This window comes from Coturnix japonica, chromosome 21, assembly GCF_054131305.1.
Source record: "Coturnix japonica strain WE chromosome 21, WE-NBRP24, whole genome shotgun sequence".
Lineage (NCBI taxonomy): Eukaryota > Metazoa > Chordata > Aves > Galliformes > Phasianidae > Coturnix > Coturnix japonica.
Window position 1 is genome coordinate 11,180,327 of NC_140683.1, and position 22,458 is coordinate 11,202,784.

The 22,458-nt window shown below is 58.3% G+C and overlaps 4 protein-coding genes across 5 annotated transcripts; 3 read left to right on the forward strand and 1 right to left on the reverse strand.

Moving 5' to 3' along the window:
- Position 1: 1 nt before the first annotated feature.
- FBXW5 (F-box and WD repeat domain containing 5) lies at positions 2–9,510 on the reverse strand. Its single transcript, XM_085521022.1, has 10 exons — positions 9,218–9,510; positions 8,571–9,059; positions 8,211–8,489; positions 6,469–6,626; positions 6,147–6,321; positions 5,508–5,656; positions 3,701–4,187; positions 3,071–3,218; positions 2,545–2,757; positions 2–1,927 (listed from the first exon to the last, which is right to left on the reverse strand). The coding sequence occupies exons 1-10, from the start codon at positions 9,471–9,473 to the stop codon at positions 1,681–1,683; spliced, it is 2,601 nt and encodes an 866-aa protein (XP_085377148.1). The 5' UTR covers positions 9,474–9,510; the 3' UTR covers positions 2–1,680.
- A 3,578-nt stretch (positions 9,511–13,088) lies between these two features.
- Positions 13,089–15,026, forward strand: LOC107321660 (lipocalin-like). Its single transcript, XM_015878803.2, has 7 exons — positions 13,089–13,232; positions 13,694–13,833; positions 13,949–14,025; positions 14,137–14,250; positions 14,370–14,471; positions 14,624–14,649; positions 14,875–15,026. Exons 1-6 carry the CDS (start codon positions 13,134–13,136, stop codon positions 14,647–14,649), a joined length of 558 nt encoding a protein of 185 aa, XP_015734289.1. The 5' UTR covers positions 13,089–13,133; the 3' UTR covers positions 14,875–15,026.
- Positions 15,027–15,169: 143 nt separating this feature from the next.
- Positions 15,170–18,148, forward strand: LOC107321658 (lipocalin-15-like). Its single transcript, XM_015878801.3, has 6 exons — positions 15,170–15,951; positions 16,666–16,805; positions 16,919–16,989; positions 17,148–17,261; positions 17,691–17,792; positions 17,895–18,148. Exons 1-6 carry the CDS (start codon positions 15,706–15,708, stop codon positions 17,918–17,920), a joined length of 699 nt encoding a protein of 232 aa, XP_015734287.3. The 5' UTR covers positions 15,170–15,705; the 3' UTR covers positions 17,921–18,148.
- Positions 18,149–19,068: 920 nt separating this feature from the next.
- Positions 19,069–22,062, forward strand: LOC107321681 (extracellular fatty acid-binding protein). 2 transcript variants are annotated; one of them, XM_085520992.1, is made up of 7 exons: positions 19,069–19,185; positions 19,417–19,556; positions 19,931–20,001; positions 20,537–20,647; positions 21,002–21,103; positions 21,317–21,342; positions 21,451–22,062. In XM_085520992.1, exons 1-6 carry the CDS (start codon positions 19,099–19,101, stop codon positions 21,340–21,342), a joined length of 537 nt encoding a protein of 178 aa, XP_085377118.1. In that variant the 5' UTR covers positions 19,069–19,098; the 3' UTR covers positions 21,451–22,062. The 2 variants fall into 2 exon arrangements, with proteins under 2 accessions (XP_085377118.1, XP_015734326.2); XM_015878840.3 differs by having other exon boundaries at positions 21,907–22,062.
- Positions 22,063–22,458: the final 396 nt, after the last annotated feature.

Below are 22,458 nucleotides of genomic sequence, written 5' to 3' on the forward strand. Positions count from 1 at the left end.
TTAGCAGAGTATTTATTCAATGCCATGGTGAAGAGCAAAACTTGGTACAAACATAAACCCTCAGTGCCTTGCTCACTACTGCACCGCGCCAAGGGAGGCAAACAGGACTTGCTATCTTGGGGCAAGAGGGAAGATGTAGGAAGGTGGAGACTGTTCTGTTGCTGTGTGAGGGGACCAAGAGCTGGGTCTAGGATCTTGAGTGCACACCCATATACACACACACACACACACACACACACACACAAAGGACTCCCTTGTTTCTAGAAGTCCTGTGATGACAGAAAACCTGAGTACAGGGGTTCTGGATAAAGCCATGGGCACCTGCTGGGGCAGAGCAAGAGAAGGGTGTGAAACCCTCTTGCTGAGGGCTGGAGGAGCTGTTAAAGCCATCAGTGCATATTAAGACAGCAGCCGCTGTCTCCATGAAGCCTGTTTGCAACCTGAGGCTGTGAGTGGCACAGACACCTGCCCTGCTGCTCCTGAGCTGGGGGGCCCAGAGCGTAGCAGCAGGTGCAGCCCCTGGGGTCACTGCTGGCCTGGGAGCTTCAGCTCCTGCTGTCTGGGCCAAGTGGAGATTAGGAGCTTAATTTTAGACTCTAACAGTTGGCTGAAGGCTGGAAAGAGAAAAGCTTCAGGGACAAATACAGAGTAAACAACACTGAGTTCATAAAGTGAGCCGGCTTCCCCCATCAGAGGAGCCCTCAGAGGGAGCTGATCACCAGCCCCCAGGTGAGTCAGCCCTGGTGGAAGGAGGTTTATTCACACTTATGGCTGCACCTCTGCCTGTTCACCTGCTCACAGAGAACATACCAAGAAAACCTAAAGTGCCACAACTCAAGTAGGGAGGGAGGTGACCATGAGACCCATCATCACAGCTTACCCCCTGGAAGGGACAGCAGAGCCCCTGGAATAAATATGTTACCGATGCCATAGCTTATTCAGGTGCTACAGAACAGGGGAAGACAAGGGCAAAGCCAGATCGGCGTTACCAGCAGCTCTCCCCACTCTCCGATTTGTAAACTGATGGTATCAGGATTTAGTTGTAAGAGAAGGCAATGGCAGGGCAGCCCTGCCCCTCCAGCTCTGCCCCAGCACTGCCTCCCCCGCTGCCTTTTCAGCCTCTGATCCTTCCTGCCCTCCCTTTGTGGCCCAAACACTGTGTGGGGCGGCACTGGGCGCACCCAGCATCCAGACAAGTTGCCCATGGAGATTTGGGACAAACAAAACAATAATAAAACTACTATATTAAAAGAGACCCGCAGTAAGGCAGCACAGCACTGTACCACTGCTTGTGCAGGTGCTCTGTAGCCAGTAGCTCTCAGTGAAGTCAGCCACGTTCCAGGCCCACACAGTACAAACCCTGGAGACGCGCCTCAGTCTGTTCTCAGAGACCAAAGCTCACCCAGAGAGCTGTGACCAAGTAGCAGCGTTTGTGATAAGCTGTGGGGAGGTTACCCTGCAGTGACCACCGGACCCAGGAACTGGTCCTCAGCCCTTACATTCTGTCTTTGAAGCAGACGCTCCAAGGAGGAAGCCATTACCACTGCCGGGGTCCCTCCGAACTCAGCTGACAGGATTGGTGTGCTCAGAGCTCGTCTCTGCTGTGCAGGGCTCAAAGCACCGCAAGCTCCAGAGGTGGCCGCAGTGAGGAAGCTGCAGGAGCAGTTGTTATACCTGGGTTCAGCTTTTCTGGTTCATGAGCCAGGAGAAGAGCAGTTTCCTGGGCCTGGGCTTCCTGGCCTGCTGGATTCGCACGGTGCGAGGGGAGCGCCACACCTTGATGGTGGTGTCATCGCTGGCTGTCAGCAGCAGCTCCTGCTCCACTGGGCTGAAGGCCACCGAGTTGACCACGTTGTCGTGCTGCAGCTTGGCCAGGCAGATGTTATAGTGTCGGTCCCAGATGTAGCCATGGCGATCTTCTGCCCCGCTGCAGCAGACAAGACAGCAGTGAGGACACCGGCCAGGCAGGCTCTGCCCTCTGCACCCAGCGCCCTGACCCAGCCAGGAGCCCCAGCCTCCATCTGCAGTGCCATCACCCACAGACACCCACCCTAAGGGGGCAAACCCCCTTTGTGACCCAGGCCCTGCCACAAACACAGGTGGGTTTCCAGAACTGGAGTCTGAAATGAGGCCTCACAGCAGCATCAATTAAAGCTCTGGAAATGCAGCCAGACTCACGCTGTGGCACCTGCAGCAAACCAGCCCTGTTCTGGGCTGCAGTGAGCCTGCTCCAGCTACCCCAACTTGCCCTGTAACACCTGCAGCCTGCAGCCCTCAAGAAGGGCAACTGCCACCCGCTGACAAACAAGCCACAGCCCCACATTTCCTTTTTCCTTGCTGATTTCACAACAGGACCAGAACAGACATCCTGCAGCAGCACCCTCTGACTCCATCACTGCTCCACACAAGCCTCCCATTTCCTGCTCTGCTTACAGCAGCCTCCCGCTCTCGGACCAGCCCTACCTGCAGCACGACAGCCCACAGCTCAACACCCAAAGCCATCCCGTACCTGGGCAGCATCCTGCCCAGCCCAGTGCCACACACCTTGCCACAAAGTCCCTGCTGACGTCCAGGAAGATGAAGAAACACTCCTCGTTGGGTGTGTAGGCCCGATGTGCACGGAGGGCTCGTTTCACTTCCTTCATTGTCTTCAAGTCAAACACGTGCAGATCGATCTCCTCAGCAATGGGGGGTGGCTGCATGGGGTCGGAGATGACGCAGTCCCGAGGCCAGGCACGGCTGTTCACATACAGGTATCTTGGGGAGGAAAGCAGAGGGGTTACCCTGCACTCATGGAGCCACAGTATAAAACCCTCTTGCACAGGCAGGCAGGGCAGGGACCACACAGCTGGTCCTTAGCAGATCTGCAGCTCTGAAACACAGGCAGAAAGTGGCAGCCACATGCCCTAATGCAGAGCGCCTCACCCCAGCCTGATGCAGAGAGGTTTTCCCTTGAGGCAGAAAGTCATTTCTCCTCCCATTCACTCCAAAACCCCCGCACAGCTGTAACCCAAACTCTCTGCTGCCCGAGGTCAGCAGGCAGCTTCCTCCCCCCTCCAGTCATACTCACCGGTGGTCAGGGGAGAGACCCATGCCAATTATGTGCCCATGGATGTCAATGACGTGATCCAGCGAGTCAAAGAACTCATCCGAACGTCTCTCCTCCCCAAGCACTGGCCCAGCAGTTGTCATCTGGTGGGGCAGGATCCTTTTAATCCCTTGGGAACAGAAAGGAGGATCGTGCCATCCATGGGCTTCTGCCACAAACCAGCAGGGCTGATTAAAGCCCATTGGCTTCAAGGAGGGACTTCCCTCAGCACTGCTAAGAAAGGAGGACTGGTTTGTTTCCAGTCAGGGGCTGAGATAAGGGCTGGCACAGGGCTCCTGTCCCTGCCAGCTGCTTCCAGGCTCTCGCTAGCAGTGCCTTGTACTCAGCATCCTCTATGTGTCCAATTGTGAAGATCCTGCCCTGGTAGCAACAAAACCATGAGGCAAGTGCCAGCAGGCAAACCACCTCCAGCTAGTGGAGGAGTCTCAAAAGCCTCTGGCCCTGTACAGAGAACCCAGCTTGAGCAAAACTGCAACTCACCACAAACATCAGCAAACAACACAGGTCTTCTCCAGATTAACATCCAGAGCGTAGCTGCAGCCCACACCCCTAAGAAGGCTGACGTGCCCTGGAGCTCAACCACAGCCTTACCTATCTGGTGCGGAGAGTAGGTGAGGCACCCTGTGGTGAAAATTAAGTATTTTGTCTTGCTGTTGCTGTCCGTGGAAAGCAGGTTCACCTCAGGCGGTTTAGTTCTGTTGCGTATGAACAGCTCAGCCACTTTGTTCTCCAGCTCAGCCTCAGTCATGGCAGGCCTCACACAGCCCCCCATGATATCATCAAAGAACTGCTGCAGCTCATCCTCTGCTGGCACACCCCCGTCATCCGGCAATTCCTGTACTGCTGGCTCTGGAGTCTGCTTGGGCTTGGACTCCTCTTCTTCGCTGTCACTGCCGAGATCAAAGACTGGGCAGGTGGAGGTGGAAGAGGCAGCCAGCTGCTCCTCGTAGTCCAGGAGCAGGTCTGGGGAATCGTACCGGCTGCAGTCAGCCACCATCACGGTCCGGATAGTGCTGGCATTCAGATTCTGGATTTTGAACAGTCTCTTCACTACATTCACATTCTCAGACTCTATGCCCTGGGAGCAGAAAAGAAAAGTGAGCAGGAATCCCCTCACTACAGTGCTGCTCCCACAGCCTGAGCCCATGCTGCTGGCTCTGGTCACACACCGACCTCCCAGCATTGCTCTATAGGCATCTCTAGGCATTTCCATCAGGACCTGCCAGGGATGCCAGCCAGCTTTGTTACACTCCTTCCCATCCTGGAGGTGGGTGTGAGGAGACAAAAAGCCAGGGCCAGGCTTTTAAAGGAAAACATCTGAGCTGGAAACACAGAGGCCGGGCAGCCTTGCTCCCACCTTCCTGCCTGAGGTCACCAGTTGGCACTGCTGAGAACTTCAGGAACAGCCCCCCATCATAAACAGGTGAAGTGCAAAGCACAATCCCTCCAGCCTATGTGAAGCAAAGGGAGAGGAACTCAGTGCTCCTGGAGCTTGCACGTGCCCCTCAGCAGAATCAGCTGCATTGTCAGCTCCCCGAAACAAGCTGCAAATCTCTCCCCTGCTTTGGCTGCCTGCAGCCACACTTCAACATTTCTGACAAACCAGGCAAGGTCATTCCGTGCCTCCTGGAGATGCACGAGTTAATGCTGCAGTGTCAGGTGCAACACAGAGATGTGGTTATTGGAAGGGTCCCGGCCCCCACAGGGAACTCCAGATAGAGCCAGCATCAAAGGTTTGAATCAAAGACACAAAACACCAGGATGTGCAGCTGTGACAACAGGACAGAGGCAAGACATGGAAGAGCAACGTGTCTGAGAAGCACAAGTATCAGAGAGCAAACAAGCAGCACAGAGGCTAAGGCCATCACACACTCCATCTGTAGGTCTCATCACAGTGTAAGACAGAACCCGGCCCACACATCTCAGCAGTGGCAGGCAGGACAGAACCAGCCACCCAGCCACCTCCAGGAACAATGCAATGAGCTGCCAAGTGGGAGAATAGTCACTGCTCAACACGTGCCAGGCTGCAGCCATCCCAGGCCCAGCCTCACATCAGTAACACCACCACAGTTCATCTGCCCTCCTATTCAGCAACTCCTGCTCTACAACTCTGCACCAACTCCTCATCCCAATTAATAAAGCAAATATAATAATAATAATAATGGAAGCAAAGGGTAGAATAAGGATATTGCAATGAGTACTATAACACCAAGGGTGGAGAAACTCCATGCCAGGGTTGCCTCAAGCTCAATATCCAGAGGGTGAGTCAGAGGAGATAAACAGGGCAGACAAGGGTCTGAGCCACTGTTTCCCTCTCACATCTCCTCCACAGCTTTTCTTCCCATGAGAACCAGCAGGAAGCTGCACTGCCCGAGGAGCTGGAACAGAGACACCTCACCTGGAAAGCGTTGTTCAGCCACAGCACAGAGCAGGAGGTTATACGCCCAATCCGATGCAGATTGCCAGATATCAAGTTTGTTTCATTCAGCCAACAGCCAAACACATCATAAGGTTTATTCCTCACCCTGGAGAGCAATGTGAAGTTCTCTGGAAGAGAGGGGAAACAGGAGCGTGAGACAGACAGGGGATCTGGAGAAACCATTGCAGAAGGAATGGGAAATGGAGTTAGGTCTCAGCCCACAGCAGGGGAGGCACTGACACAGCACCTTCACTGCAAGCTGAGCAGACACTGCCCACCAAGTGACCAGCCCCAAGGCATGGCTGCAGACACAGACCATTTCTCTCCTCTACAGAGATCTGTGGGAAGTACGTGCAGATGGATAACAAAACATAAGGGCAGCCAGACAGAACCAGTCCAGAATATAACCGAGCTACACAGCCTTCCTCCAAGCACGGCCCAAAGCAGATGCCCCAAAGACAAGAACAACTCAAACACATACAGATCTTCACATGATCCCAGCCCCCCACCCCATGGGAGCCCTTCTGAACAGGAGAGCTGTGCATTTAGCAACACTCCTTGGTTGTAGCACAGAGAACCCTCTCAGGAAGGCTCAGTGAAGGCAAAGGCAAAACTTACCCATGCTGATTACGGCAATCTCTCCTGATGAGGAGTTGTGAGGCCCCACAAAGACACCTGACACCAGAAGGAGGGAGTCATCGGAGTTGAACTGGGAGAACTGTGTGTAGCTCCAGTTGTACGGCCTCATGTTGGAGCTGTGCTGCAGGGAGATGTCCAGCTCGTTGCTCCAGATCTACAGGCAGATGGACAAGCAGTGAGGAAGCTGCAAGAAGCCTGAAGGCTGTCCCACTTCACCTGCCCTGTCAGCACTCACCAGTCAAAGGAAAAAAAAATACTGAAAACCCTACTTAAATGCCTTCAAGACCCAAATTCTCATTACCTTAACAGTACAGTCTTTGGAGCACGATGCAAACAAACAGCCAGAGTGAGAGAAGCTGAGGTGCAAAACCTGGTCATTGTGCTCCTTCAGGGCCTGCACTTCAATGCAAGGGATAGTGTCATAGAGCCTCTGGAACTCATCATACCAGGATACGGCAGCTGGAACACAAGCAGGGACATATGACAAGAACGTACATGGGAGAAGTGACAGACCTGAGGTGAACATTGGAGCCACAAAATCAGCCTGTAGTAAAGCACAGTGCTGCCAGGAGCTCTGCTGTGGCCACAGTCCCTGCAGCTTCAGCTGTGTTAGCAGGGCTTTACATTTTTCTCAGTCGTTTTCCCACTCCCACACACACACGGAATCTTTTCTTCCCAGGAACACACAACTTCTCACCACATCACTACGTTCTAAGACATTGCAGCCACTATAAGATACACCCAGAGAACAGCTACTAGCTGACCCGTGACACTAGCTAACAAAAACTTTGCTTGGGACAAAACAGAAGCCAGAACTGCAGACGTGCTCCAGCACATCACATCTGTCACGTAATGAAACAGAAGCTGTTCCTCAGGGTACTGCACTCCACTCTGATTGTCTTGTCTGACAGAATTAAGAAGGTTCCAGAAGGGGTCTGAGATCAGGAAAAAGCATCTGCACGAGTCAAGAAACAGAGGAAACAGAAGAACTGGAGCTGGACACAAGATGTCAAGGCAAACAAGGAGCCCTGCAAATAGGAAAGCCTGGAGTACACTGTGAGTTACACTGACTGACAGTAAAATTTTTGATGTGCCCATAGAGTTGTTGTGGCAGCAAATCCCAAGGAAGAGGATCAGACGTTTATATGGATAACGGCCAACTTTCCGAGTTACACTGAGCAGGACAGAGGCTTTTTGGAACTCGCTGTAGCCTACGAGGCCCGTCCCCTGCGGCAGGGCACAGCTCGCTGCCAGGGAACCCCAGCATCGCTCGGTGAGCAGAGCGCTGTGACATCCCCCCCTCAAAGCCCTCGGTCACAGCCCAGCTGCCAGAAAACAGCCAGGAACGATCCCAGGATCCCACGTGGTCAAACAGTCCCGGCGCTTCCCCGGCCCCAATTCATCGCTGCCGCTCAGAGACACGCAGCGGTGACAAGGGGCCGCGCGCCCAGTTACAGCTCAGGGGGCAGCACCGCGTTACCGCTATGGACACGGCTCCGCACGGCGGCTCCTCGGCAGCAGCTCAGGCCGCTCTCGGAGGCTGCGGACAGCTCTGCTCGATAAGGGCCGTGCGGGGTGAGCAGCCAACACTGTGCGTGGATCATTTCCCTATTGCAGAGACTGAGACCGAGCCCGACGGGCCGCAGCAAAATGGAACCGGAACGAGGGACCGGACGGGACCGAGCGAGCGGGAATTAAACGACGGATGGAGCGGGGAGGAACCGACCCCTGCGGACACGGACCGGACACACACACACACACATACACACACATACATACACATACACACATACACATACACACATACACATACACACACACACACACGGACACACACATACACACACACATACATACACATACATATACACACATACACACACACACACGGACACACACATACATACATACACATACATACATACACATACATACACATACACACACATACACACACACACACACACATACATACATATACACATACATACACACACATATACACACACGGACACACACACACACCCCGGTCCCGTTACACACCCGGGTGCCGCGGCACGTCGCGCTGCACGCGGTAGTACCGGTAGAACAGCTCCTTCCACAGCAGCTCGTCCCGGGCCACGTCTCGCCACTGGCGGCACACGAGGCCCACGGCCAACACGTCCGTGTGCTCCAGGTACAGGAAGATCTCGAGCAGCACGCTGTCCGGGAGCAGGGCGCTGTCCGGGAGCAGGGCGCTGTCCGGGAGCAGGGCGCTGTCCGGGAGCAGGGCGCTGTCCGGGAGCGCGGGGCCGCCCGCGGCCATGGTGGCATCCTGCCGTTACCGGGAGCGACCGCCGCCCAGCTCAGCTCGGCTCAGCCCGGCTCCGCTCAGCGCTCGGCTCGGGCCCGGCCCGGACGCACCGTCCGGCCCGCCCCGCACTTCCGGCTTCGCCTTCCCGCACTTCCGCTTTGGCCGCTCTATCCGCCGTCTCGGTGGTGCCGCCCCGCCCTCCAGGCACGACGAGTCGAGCGCAGAGCGATCGCTCCGTGTCGCCCCGCCCCGCGCGGTCTGACCGTGCCGTGGCCGTGCGGGTCGTACGGGTGCGGGGCCGGCGGGGATCAACGGCGCCTCCCTGAGCAGCCCCCGCTGTGACCCCACAGCTCTGAGCCCCGCTGTGACACCCCGTGCTCTCATGGAGGCCCCACGCAGCCACATCCCGCTCCCCTGCCCCGCGTCCCATGACCCCACGTGCGATGACCCCGTGTCCCATAACCCCGTGTGTGTCCCATGTCCCCGTGTCCTCCCGGCTGTTCCCGGTCCCGATGTCCGCCCGCTCGCTCCTGCTGCTCTCGCTGCTCCTGGCCGCTCCGCACGGACGGGGGCAGCGGGCGCCCCCAGCGCGCAGCGCCCTGAGCACAGTGCGGACCCGGGGGAACCTCGTCCTTAGCGAGGTGAGGACGGGTGTCACTCCGCGGGCGGGGCACGGCGAGCGGCGCGGGGCTGCGCTGTGCTCCCCATAGCGAACCCCTATAGTGTACCCCATAGCGTACCCCCATAGCGTACCCCTATAGCGTACCCCCATAGCGTACCCCTATAGCGTACCCCCAGTGTCGGGGTGGGTGCTCAGCACAGCAGGGTGGCAGCAGCCTGGGCAGGGGTATCCCAGGGCCGGGATGACGGTGCCCACCCGGTGCCGTGCAGTTGGCTGGCAGGTGGTTCCTGGTCGGCACGGCGTCCCGCTGCACATACCTGGCACAGAACAGCCACCGGCTGGAGCCCACGGCGATGACGGTGACCGTCCCTGATGGGCAGAGCCTGAGCATCAGCACCTTCAGGAAGCTGTGAGTGATGCTGGCTGCTGATGGGACGGGACACTGCAGATGGGCTGGGGCAGGGCCAGCACCTGCTGCGGGCTCCAAGGGGGGAGAGTGGAGTAAACCTGAGGAAACACATTCCATGTACAAGCTGGAAGGGCAGAACTGGGGGCCGGCTGCAGCCTGCCCTGCACTGCGCTTCTCTCCCTGCACAGGGATGGGCAGTGCTGGGAGATCAAGCAGCGCTACGTCCCTGCAGGAGCCCACGGGCACTTCAGTGTGAGAAGTGAGCACGGGGCTGGGTGGGCAACGTGGAGTGGGACCCTCCTGTTCCCGTGGGACTTTGGCACCAGTGTCTTCCCACTGTGCCACCTCTGTCCACTTGTATCTCTGTGCTGTGCTGCCATCAGCAATGCCATGGGGACGTGTGGGTCCTCGGTGCCCAGTCGCACCCCTCGTGCCCTCTGGTGGTGACACGAGGCACCAGGATGGTGCCCAACTGAACCACACCTGCCCCAATGTCCCCCGTAGGCCGTGGCTACAACAGCAAGATGGAGGTGGTGGTGGGAGAGGTGGACCCCCGCAGCTACGCCATCATCTACTACCAGGACAGCCAAGGCCTCTCTGTCAAGCTCTACGGTGGGTTGGCATGGGGCAGTGGATGCCTGTGCCCCACACCGTGCCTGCTGCAAGGATCAGGGCTGGCAGCAGGGCTGGGATGGTGGCTTTTCCCTGCAGGTCGCAGCGTTCAGCTCAGTGACACCATAGTGGACAAGTTTGAGCAGCGTGCCAGAGCCGTGGGCCTGAGTGAGGATGTGACCCACTACTTCCCCACATATGGTGGGTCCACGCAGCTGCCAGGAGTGGGGGCAGCCGGAGGTGCCTGGTACCGGTGTCGGTCTGGTACTGGTTGTGGTCTGGTACCAGCAGGGCAGGAAGGGGAGGGCACAAGGGTGTTGGCACGTGACCTACAAAGGGCAGGTGACCACCCCGGGCTCTTTCTCTTTCACAGGGTTCTGTGACTCTGCTGATGATTTCCACATCCTCGATGGTGAGCACGGCCCCACAGTGCCACAGCCCTGCCCTGCAGTGCTGCCCAGCACAAGGCAGGGGTCCCTCTGTGACCCAGTGTGGGGCTGGGAGGTGGCAGAGCATCACCCAGCATGGCTGTCACCCTCACACTGGCAAAGGAGAGCCCCGATGGCCCCTGTGTGGGTCCAGCTGGGCTTAGTGGTGTCTGCACTGGGACGAGGGTCTGGGGTGGGGCATCCTGGGATGGAGACAACATGGGTGTTCCTGGAATGGCTCCACCATTTGTTGGTGGTGCCTGGGGAGGCAGAGGTGAGTCCCAACCCCGGCACTGGGCTCTGCCCCAACCCCTCAGCATCCCTCCTTCCCTTCCAGAAACAGAGCTGTAGATGGAGGCAGTACTTCCAGGACGTGCCCAGCACTGATCTCTCACCTCGTGCAGACGCCTGTGGACAGGACCACACAGGGATGAGCTGGGGCTTGGCCAGACCCTGCTGCTGCTCTGCAGTGCTGGAGCACACCCTGGACTCCCCTGTTCCTGGCTGTGTCACCCCACAGCTTCGTGCCCTTTGTCCCATGCCCTGCAGAAACCAGCAACATCCCAATAAACATGAGGAAAAACTCTGTGTCCAGGCAAGGCAGAATGCCTGATGGCTTGTGGCAGTGTGGCATGGGCAGCTCACTGCACTTGGTGCCCTGGGGCTGGTGGGCTTGGGGTGCACTGGGAACCTACAGTGGGTCAGCTCTTCCCACCAGGGACCTCAGGGGAGGAAAATGCAGCCTTGTAGCTGTCCTGCTTCCATGGTCTCCAAGGGGCTGTTGCCACTTGGGTCATACCCCTGACAGCGCCCAGCTCACAGCCAGGCAGGGGACATGCCTGGAGTCCTCCACACAGTCTGAGGCTGTAGGGTTAACCCTGGGGGCTCAGGGCCCCCAACAGCCTGACACATGTTCCACCTGGCAGGGCTGCTTTGGTTCCAAACACCCAGTGCAGGCTGGAGTTGGAGGGGAAGGGGCACAGCCCGAGAGGAGCCCCCACCTGTTTCTGCTGAGGCAGCAGGAGGCTGTAAAGCTCCTTCCCCGCAGTCCCCCCACAACAAGCTGCTCTGCAGCCCTGGGGTGGGAGCAGCCCTCTGCCCCAGCACCGACGTTTTGCAATCTTAGCGGAAACTGGTAACACATGTTGTTTATCAGGGCCTTATGTAAGGAACCGCCACGTGACCCGTCCAAAGCCAGCTGCTGTCCCGCTGCCCACGTGTGGGGCAGCCATGTCTGGCCGCGCTCACAAAGCCGCCAGGCCGCCCGCCAAGCCTTGGAGTCAGGGCACGATGGGCCTGTGCCGCCCAGTACAGCTCACTTCACCCAGCACAGAAGTGGCAGCACCATGGTGGAAGCATGGCTTGGCAATGGGAGCATTGGGCTCTTCCAGCCTGGCCTGCAGCCATCTGGCATCAGCGCCTTGGGACCCTGTGGCATCCTCAGCATCTCTGCCATTTCCCAATGGAGAGAGCTCTCCCCATCACCCCGCACCGTGAGGGGCCCATGGTGTGCACCCACACCAACCAAGGGTGGGCTCAGCCCTGGGCTGAGTGGCACGCGGGGGCCCAGGGTGCTTTCGTGCTGCTCAGTCCTGCCCAGCTCAGCTTTTGTTTTGTTTTAATAAAGCTGCAGCAGCAGAGCCAGCCCAGCCCCCAGCACATGCTGTGCAGCGCAGGCTTGGCTCGCAGCTGGATGCGTAGAAGGGAATGTACTCAGGCAGCCGGGCAGGGTGGGCTGCCGAGAGGAAAAAAACAGCTGCTATGAAAACACGCTCCTTATGTAAAGAGCCTTGGCAGGGCTGTGCTGCAGGGAGAGCCGCGGGCTGGCAGTGGGCACCGGCCAGAGCCACGGCCCCGGGGCAGCACGACCTGCCTGGTGCTTTGTTCCGTGCAGTCCTGCCCAGCCCCACAGGGCCACTGGTAACAGCAGTGATCACCCCAGCCCTCGCCCTGCTGCAGCCCCAAGCCAAGGGACAGCTGCTCCTGGATCAGGGTGTGGGGTAACATAGGGAGTCTGTCTGACTGCATGGTGTTGGCTGGGAGCTACGTAGGGAAGGGGTCAGCACAAGGCAGGGGGTTCCCATGGCTGCACCCAAAGGTGCCCACAGATCCCATGGATTAGATCAGGACCTGGCAGGTACTTGGTGCTGTGCTTAGGCCCTTCTCTGGGTCTGAATGCGGTTTTTCTGCAAGATGGGGGAGGGCAGCAAGACCTGATCCCTGGTGCTGTGCACCCCTGGTATCCCCATGCTCTGCCCATGGCAGCCTCTCTACCCCCAGTCCCCGTGCTGTGCAGCCCTGGGGCAGGGATAGTCAGTGAACTGGCCGCCAGCTGTGTTTGTGCTGCTGAGCAGTTTGGCACCCCAAGGCAAACATGTAATATCAACAGGAAGGAAAAATTCGCAGGTTCCCAGCCTGCCCTTTGGATTCAGCTGTTGCCCCTGCTCCTGCTTGCATAACGGCACAGGGGGAGACGGGGCTGGCCTGCCTGCCTCACTGGCCCCCTGGGGCCGCTGCGCTGCCTGTCCATAAATAGGGGCTCAGCTCTGCGTCCAGCACTGCCTGCAGCTCCCGCTCCGCTCAGCTCCGCTCAGCTGGGGACATGCAAGCCACACTGATCAGCATCCTGGGGCTGGCCCTGCTTGGGGCTCTGCACGCGCAGAACAGCATTCCTGTGCAAGCTGACTTCCAGCAGGACAAGGTGATCGGGCCTGGCCAGCCTTCCTGCATGGGGCCGGGGCGTGTGGGGTGCTCATCTCTCCAAAAATATACAGCAGGGGGGTACTGGTGGGCTGGGGATCCTACTGGGGGTACTGGTGGGCTGGAGGTCCTACTGCCCTGGGAGCAGGGAGCAGGGTCCAGCCCAGAGCTGGAGTCCCACCAAGCTGGGGCACGGGCTGTACTGCTGGGTCCTACAAGGAGCCTCTGGGATGGTCTGGATGGCACAGATGCCCCAGAGAGGAAGTGGGGAAGGGAGCATGTCTGTGCCGGCCCCAGCCGGGGCTAAACTGCTGTTCTGGCCCCTTCTGAGTGCCGTGAATGGATGCAGATGGCAATGCAGCTCTGTTCTCACAGCAGGGCTGGGGGTGATGGGGAGGGCAGCAAGGTGCTCTGTTCGCATGGCACTGCCCTCCTGCCCAGTGCTGAGCAGTTTGTGTGCAGCTCGCAGGGAGATGGTACAGCATCGGCCTGGCCTCCAACTCCAACTGGTTCAAGGACAAGAAGCACCTGATGAAGATGTGTACCACAGACATCGCTGTCACTGCAGATGGCAACATGGAGGTCACCTCCACCTACCCCAAGTATGGCGCGGAGCTGCGGGAGCACAGCGCGGGGCTGGGGGCTGCTGGGTGGGTGCTGGGGGTGCTGAGCTCCAACCCCCCATTGTCCTGCTGATGGCCCCGTGCTGCTCTGCAGGGGTGATCAGTGTGAGAAGAGGAACAGTCTCTATATCCGGACGGAGCAGCCCGGGCGGTTCAGCTACACCAGCCCACGTGAGCCTCTGGGCCCTTGTCCCAACCCTGCAGTGGGGCAGCGATGTGGCCCTCAGGGCTGGGGGCCCAGGCTCAGCATTGGGCTGAGTGGTGCCTTCCCCATCCCCACAGGCTGGGGCAGCAAACATGACATCCGTGTGGTGGAGACCAACTATGATGAGTACGCCCTGGTGGCCACCCAGATCTCCAAGAGCACCGGCTCCTCCAACATGGTGCTGCTCTACAGTACGTCCTCACGCTGCCCTCCCTATGCTGAGATCCCCAGGCAGGGGGTGGTGGGACAGCACCTCCAGGCTCCCTCTCCCCTGTCTCCCGGGGCTGCCCTCACCCTGCTCTCACCGCAGGCCGCACCAAGGAGCTTGCACCCCAGCGCCTGGAGAGGTTCATGCAGTTCTCCCAGGAGCAAGGCCTGAAAGATGAGGAGATCCTCATCCTGCCCCAGACCGGTAAGGGTGGGCAGCTCACAGTGGCTCCTGGCCACGCTCAGCCCATAGGAATGGAGGGAGGAGGTGGAGACCCTTGGGGAGTTGTACCAGATCCCGGGCCAGTAGTGCCTGTACCCATGGTGAAGTGATCTCTGCTTTTCTTCTTTCTGCAGACAAGTGCATGGCAGATGCTGCCTAGGTGAGTCCTGCCCTTGCTGGGTGCTCGGAGGTTCCCAGTGATGTCTCCGCCCTGCAGAGCCCTGGTGCCTTCAGCCTATGGAGATGCTCAGCTCTCTCTGGGGCATCACCCATCTCCCTTTGGGGTGGCCCTGCATGGGGGGTGTGGGGCTGGCAGAGGTACTGACACCTCACGCACCCCCCAACCCCCAACATCTCAGCAGCATCTCTCCTCTCTCCCATGCAGGCTGCTGCTGGATGGAGCTCCAGGGGCACCACGAGCCGACAGCCATCCCATCCCATCCCGACCCAGTGCCACATCCACCTTTACTTCCTGGCTTTGCACCCTGCATATCTACCCCATCCTTATTCAAGCCCATATAAACCACTGTTTCCCTGCTTGTGTCTGGTTATTGTAGAGTGGGGGCCCAGTGGCCCTTCCTGGGGTCCTGCCTAGTTTAGTTTGGGAGGCACAGCAGCGCAGGGGAGGAGGTGGGTTTGTACCCTGTATGCACTCAATGGTGCTGCCTGGCCATAAAACCTGCCCATTCTGGGACAAAGTGGTCCCAGGGCTGAAAAGGATTGACACCAGCCGAGGGGATCAGATCCCATCTGCCACATTGGCCACGCCAGCCTCCCTGCCTCTGCTTCCTCTCTGGAGAATAGGCTGGTTGTGTGGGCATGTGGCAGTGAGTGATCACAGGGGGATCTCCAAAACCACGGCAGGAAGATGGACACAAACAAGAGCGATGGCCCTGAGCAGCAGATGTCCCAGCTGCCCCAGTGCTCCCTGTGCTGTGACCCTGAGCCCTGCCCTGGAGCGGGATCTGCACCCAGTGGCAGCAGGTTGCAGAGTGACCCCAGACTGAAGCCCCACTGCACTGCTCTCCCCATCCTGACACAGCCGGATGCTGGAGGGAAGCCAGGGGACACCTCTACACCCCCGGCCCCCTCCCTGGACCCACTTTGGCACAGGTGGTGCCAGTCCCCAGCATGCTCTGTGCTGGGTCTGACACAACGCCGCATTCATTTGGGACAGAGCAATTAGACTGGGAAAGGGCCAAAGCTGTCACCTAATATGGGGACAACTTATCACTGCTCTTGTGTAACCTATTGCATAAAGTGGGGGGTGTGGGGGGTGCTGCCAGCAGTGGGGGCTATAAAGGTAGGTGCGGGAAAAGGCAGCACCATGCAGCCTCTCCTGCAGCATCCAGACCCTGAAGTGAGGATGACAGCGGTGCTGCCGAGCCTGGTGCTGACCCTGCTCTGCCTGATGTGGGCAGGGGCCGAGGTCCCTGTGCAGCTGGACTTTGACCCCAAGAAGGTAATGGCGTGGGGTGCCAGAGTGCCTGGGCTGGGGCAGGGTGGCAGAGCTGCATCCCCAGGCACCCCCTGATCTCAGCTCTGAGTCTTCTCCAGAGCCTTTGCTGTGAGGCTGTGGGTACCTATGCACAACCAGACCAGTGCTGGACTACTGTGCTGGCCCTGCTGTGGGAATACCACACCCTGGGGCTATGCTGGCCCTGGGATTGCAGGGCTTCCCCAAGGAACATGGGCTGAATCCCATGCTCACCTCCATGGTACCGGGCAGGAGCATCCTGCATGCAGGGAGGTGGCAGGTCCCCATGCTAGGTTTGGCTGGTCCCTACAGCAGGAGGCAGGTCCCTGCAGAGAACAGTGGGTCCCCATTAGAGGTGGCAGGTTACCGCAGTGGGACAGCAGGTCCCCATGGCATGTGACAGTGTGACAGGTCCCCCAGGGCAGGTGGCAAGTCCCTGTGTTACATGACAGGTCCCAGTAATGGGGTGGAAAGTCCCTGTGGCAGCTGACAATTCCCTTACCACCAGCTGATGGGGCCCTATGGTGGGTACAGGTCCCCCAGGCAGGTGGCAGGTCCCAGTGGTGGGTAGCAGGTCGCTATGTTGGGGTGGCAGGTCTTCCACCACAGGCTGACAGGACCCCAGGTGGGTACAGGTCCCCCTGGCAGGTAGTAGCTCCCCAGATCTCCCCCAAACCTGGCAGTGATGGCTTGTTGCAGTTTGCAGGGATGTGGCACATCATGGCTGCTGTTTCCAACTGCCCCGTGTTCCTGAGCATGAAGGACAAGATGACATCATCTGTATCCACCATCAGCTTCACTCCGGAGGGACACATGGCCATGGAGACAGTCCTCCCGCTGTGAGTCCAGGCACTGCCCAGGCTGTGGGCTGCACAACCCAGCATGTCCCACTGCCTGTCATGCCATCCGCTGGCTCCCAGCCTCATTTGCTGTTTCAATTTTCCCCTTCCAGGCCAGAAGAGTGCAAAAAGATCTCAATGCTGTTCCAGCGCAGTGGGCAGGCGGGGCACTACATCAGCACAGGTATGTGTGGGCAGCACCTGCCCGCTGTGCCCAGGGGCAGCAGGGGCTGGGTTGGCTCCTCTGCCTCCACCGGTGACTGCACACGGCTGCTGGCTCTGTGCGGATCCCAGATCCTGGTGCAGCCACGGCCTGACTGGGTGCACTCTGGGATCTTTTAGAAAAGGGAGAGAAGAGGGATCTGCGTGTGATGGACACAGACTACGAGCACTACGCCATCGTGTACTCCCAGCTGATAGACAGCCAGAAGCCCAGCACCGCGCTGCAGCTCTACAGTGAGTACCCATCCCATGGGGGGCTGCAGGGCTGGGACCCCCATTGCCACCCAGGGCCACTGCTTCAGCACCTGGTGCGCCAGCACCTACCCATGCCAAAGAGTCCATTTTGGAGTGAACAAAACATGACATTGGCAATATCCCCAGTTACCAATATCTCCAGTTAGCACCATTTTGAACTAAACCCCCACCTGCAGCATGCCATGAGCTGCAGACCCCCAGGGCTGCTGGGGCTGTATGGGGGGTGCACAGACACCAGGGTGGGTCTCCATCCTTTTCTGCTGGCTACAGAGGTGACTGGTGCCCATCCTGCACTTCATCCCCTAGTGCTTTGCCCATCCTAGGGGTCCCACTGGGAGACCACCCCCAGGTGCGCTGCTGGCTGTAGGGCCCCTTGCTTACAGCCCCTGCTTTGGTCTCCACCTGCAGCAAGGAATCAGGACGTGAGCTCGCATCTCCTGCAGAAGTTCAAGGAGCTCTTCCACTCCATGGGCCTGACTGAGGACATGCTGGTCGTGATGCCGCACTCAGGTGAGTGCCAGGAGAGAGGTGGCTTCATGTCCACTCTATGTGGGGGTACTCCATGGGGACACAGTGTGGATCCATGCTCACCCCTCTCCTCCCACTGAGCAGATCGGTGCACCAAGACTCGCAAGTGAGCACAGGATGAGCAAGGACGTGCAGCCCCTCCAAGTGCCTCCTGACCCCCGTCTGTCTGTCCATCCGTCCTGCTTCCCTGCAGCTGAGGGGCTGACACAAGGCTGTGTCCCTGGGAGCTGGCTCAGTGCTCAGTGCCCACTCCATGCTGACCCTCCCCACCCTCCCAGTCCTGCTGCTCCGTGCTGGGAGCACACCTCTCTGATCAAAATAAACAAGTGCAGAAGCTGCCCCTGAGCTCAGTGCTTTTGTTGTCAGGGCTGGGGGCTCCCAGCAGCCCTGCACCAAACCCATCCCTCCAACACCACAGGGCAGTCTGGGGGATCCTTTGCTGTGTGGTTTGCAGAGCTCTCCCAAGTGTGGGGAGCCCAGCTGGGCAGAGTGGGCAGCAGGCAGCCCCCATGAGACCCAGCTCCCTGCACGGGTGGGCAAAGGGCTGCCCTAAGTCTAATCATGACCCCCACATCTACTGCCACCCATCGCCCCATCTACCCGCTGGCAAAGAGCTGTGGGGGCAGTAGGACTGTGTGCTCCCATCCCCTCTGCATAACTCAGCATATGGTGGCTGAGGAAGTTGGGTCCCTCAGCACACTCCTGGGTGTGGGGATTGTGAGGATGCAACATGAGCCCTTTGGAACTTTGGAGCCCATAGAAGCCAGGGTAGAGGGGCAGCATATCCTGGCCAGGTGGGCACACATGACAGCAGCACACTGGAATCCTGTACTGCCACCCAGGCGTGGGGCTGACAGCTGGAGTGGCCTCGGGGCAGATGTCGGTCACTGTTGTGCTGGGGCAGCCCCGTGGACGCTGTGCCAGGAATTACCTTCCTGATTTTCCCGGCAGTTCTCAGCTGGGAAACAAGAAGTACCTTTGTTCTGACACAAGAAAATCTTCATTTCCAGCTGTGGTGCAATAGCAGCCCTGCAACCCCACTGCTCAGACCCCTCCTCAGGCCTTGCAACACTTTCCTCTTTCCGTAAGACTCTGTTTACCATGGGATGGTTTCAGCTCTCACAGCCAACCTCACCCCATGCCAACAATAGCAGCACTCTCCGTGCAGCACAGCACGCGGTGTGGGGGCATGGGGGGGGGGGGAGGTGAAGGGGGGGAGCACAGCCCTATAAAGCCAACAGCACCGGGACCGGTCCACATCCCGCGGTGACGCCGGAGGCTGCACGAGATGAGGACGCTGGCACTGAGCCTGGGGCTGGCCCTGCTCTGCTTGCTGCATGCAAAGGCTGCTGCCACAGTGCCGGACAGGAGCGAGGTGACCTGCGGAGTAATGGGGAAGGGACTGTGGGCTCTGCTCACCAGGGTGGGGATGGGAGGACCTTGTGGTTGCTGGGGATAGTTGGGGACACCGCAGCCAGCGCTGGAAGCACTGCACACCCAGCACAGTGATGCAGAAGGGGTTTAGATGCCTGTATGGGATGCAGGTGCCCAGAAAGGAACACATCCTGCCAGGTCCTCCAGGCTCACAGCCCATTCCCACTGCCAGATTGCAGGGAAATGGTATGTTGTTGCTCTGGCCTCCAACACCGAGTTCTTCCTGCGTGAGAAGGACAAGATGAAGATGGCAATGGCCAGAATCTCTTTCCTAGGAGAGGACGAGCTGAAGGTCTCCTATGCAGTCCCCAAGTAAGTGCTGAGTGCTTCTCTCCCTGGGCTTTGGTTAGTGGGTGCCCACCCAGGTGCCCCTACCCATTATGCCCACAAACCTGGAGGGAGACTGAATTGGGGCACCAGCTGTCAGCAGCTGAAGGTCTCCTCGGCTGCCCCATATAAGTGCCAGGTTCTGCTCTCTCTGTCCTGCTCTGGCACCCATTGCTGTATGAGTGGCAGCTCTCCCCAGGACACACCATCCTCTATCAGCATCTCCTGTTTTGGAGGTGTGACCCCAACTGCAGTGCTTGTGTCCTGGGCTGGGGAACCGCAGTGCAGCAGGGACAAAACCAGGTGGCTCTGAGCACACCGTGAGGATGTATAACAGGGGATTCTTCCTTGCCTTGCAGACCAAATGGGTGCAGAAAATGGGAGACAACCTTCAAGAAGACCAGCGATGATGGTGAAGTCTACTACTCAGGTGAGTGGGGACAGAGTTGTGGGCAGAATCAGGGACACACTGACTGTCCCTGGGACCTGGGAGATCCCCCACCACTGGTCCCAACCACCCGCTCAACACCAGTCCACACCAAGGCCATGCCCCACCAGCAGTGGCTCCTGCTGGGAAGCTTCTTGCAGGAGGACAGCCTCATACCAATTGAGCCTAAATGTGGGCAAAGCAGAGTTGTTCTGCAGCGGGAACAAAACAGCAGTGCTTTCCTCCATCCCCTACCCAAGTGCAAGTCCCAAACTGGCCCAGGCTGTTCTACTGCTCATAGTGGCCACCCCCAGCCCCTCCTGCACTCGAGGTCCCGGTTGCTCTGCTGATCTGTGCCATGATCTGTGGGCTCCCCAGGCTTTTAGAGGAGCCTTACCAAGAGGGAAAGCCAGGAGGGGGGATGCAGCAAAAATATGGGCTGGGTGGATCAATGAATGGACATTTTAGTCCTTCTGCAGCATGGGAGCTCTCAGGAGAATATAGAAAATTTTTCACTTTGCTCCATGTCCTTTTTCAGAGGAAGCCAAGAAAAAGGTGGAGGTGCTGGACACTGACTACAAGAGCTATGCAGTAATCTATGCAACTAGGGTGAAGGACGGAAGGACCCTGCACATGATGAGGCTCTACAGTGCGTGGCCAAGCTGGGGATGTGGGCGTGAGGGGCAAGGGGGTGATGGGACATGGAGACATCTTGTGCTGAAAGTGCCCATGTGCCAGTTCTGGTTTAGGGGGTGGATCAAGGCAGGGGGTAGTGGAAGAAACAGCAATTTAGGGTTGGGTCTCAGGTTTCTGCACTGTGCCAAGTATCCATGGCCTTGGTAAGTCATCTGGTGAAACAGAGCAAAGAGCTGGGGTCCTGCTGCAAGGAGAGGTCAGAAAGGGTGGGGATGGGATCCAAGAGATACTGGGCTGCTCGGTGGTCCTGGTGCCAGGGCATCACGTGTCCCACCCAGCCAGCAGCTGATTCCTTCCTTGCCTTCAGGCAGAAGCCCTGAGGTGAGCCCTGCAGCCACAGCGATCTTCAGGAAGCTTGCTGGGGAGCGGAACTACACGGATGAGATGGTCGCCATGCTGCCCAGACAGGGTGAGTGTGGCCAAGCACTGTTTGGAGCCACGAGGCTGAGTGGGCTGGCAGGGACTGGTTGGTAGGATGGCCAGCCAGGAGGCGATGAGGGGCTTGGCACACTGTGACTTCTGTCTTGCTCACGTTCCTGGGCTGTCTGCCTCCTGCTGTGGGTGCTAAATGGGACTGGCAAGACCACAGCCCTGCACTCAGCCTTGCTCTTTATTTCCACAGAGGAATGCACCGTTGATGAAGTGTAGGTGAGTTGCTGCAGTGCAATACAGTATTTGCAATATATCCTCATCTGGAAATTCCCCCTTTAGTACCCTAACACGGGGCCATCATGAGTTCCTCGAATTTCTCTGGAGGCCAAGTTGTTTGAAGATGTGCTGGAGCACACGTACAGGTGGGATGGAGCTACTCTGCATTGGGAAGCACAGGGGTGCAATGGAGATGCAGATGCCTGCTGGTTGGCAGCGACACACAAACCAAAACCTGCCAAGTGGAGAAATGGCTGCTGAGTCCATCCAGTGGCAAGAGCCAGGGCACTGAATTGTACCAAAGGGACTGCAGTGAAATGAACCAGTAAAGCTGGCAAATCGGGGTTTGTGTCTCACCATGCAAAAAATAAGTGCTGGCTTTCAGCCCACTGGGCAGCCCTAGCATTCATTTCCCATCACGGCTGTGCATATTTAGTCATACGGGTAGGCTAGAAACTCATCCCTGGAGATGGCTGAAGCCCAGAGAGCAGAGGAAGGCCATACCAGCTCCGTTGGCCTCCCACCTCAAATACTCAGCACACATCTCCTGGCTGTTCTCCACAGGATGGATGGTGCTGATGGATGCTGCTTCCCAAACAAAGCAAGACTAATGTGCCAAAGCTCCATGCTGCTGCTCTGCCACCCATATCATGGCTCTGAGGCATCTGCTTCACCAGCACGGTCCGTCCCTTTTGCCTAAATAAACAGAAACTTTCCCAATGGTCTGGTGTAACCGTCTGGGGAGAATCTGGGGAGTCTGGGTAGGTGCTGCCGCCTGCTGTCCTGGGGTTTGCGGGTGGAAAGAAAACATCCCAGGGCGGTCCGGCAGTGAGCGGATCTGCCTCCCTGCTGCTCTCTGCTGGCGAGGACGTGGGCAGGGTCTGTCCCAGCACGGAGCTCGTCGGGATTTTCCCAGCTGCTCCTTCCCCAGCACAGGGACTGGGAAAATATGGGTGAGAAATTTCCCCTCCCGGCCTTGGTGCTGAGCAGAAGTGGGAGCTGGAAACATCCGAGTAGTGGCTGGGCAGGGGATCCCACCGGGACTTCCAGAGGCAGCATCACCTCTGCCTGCTTTGGAAAGAAGCCCAGTGCTTCCTGCAGGAATTTGCCCTCCTG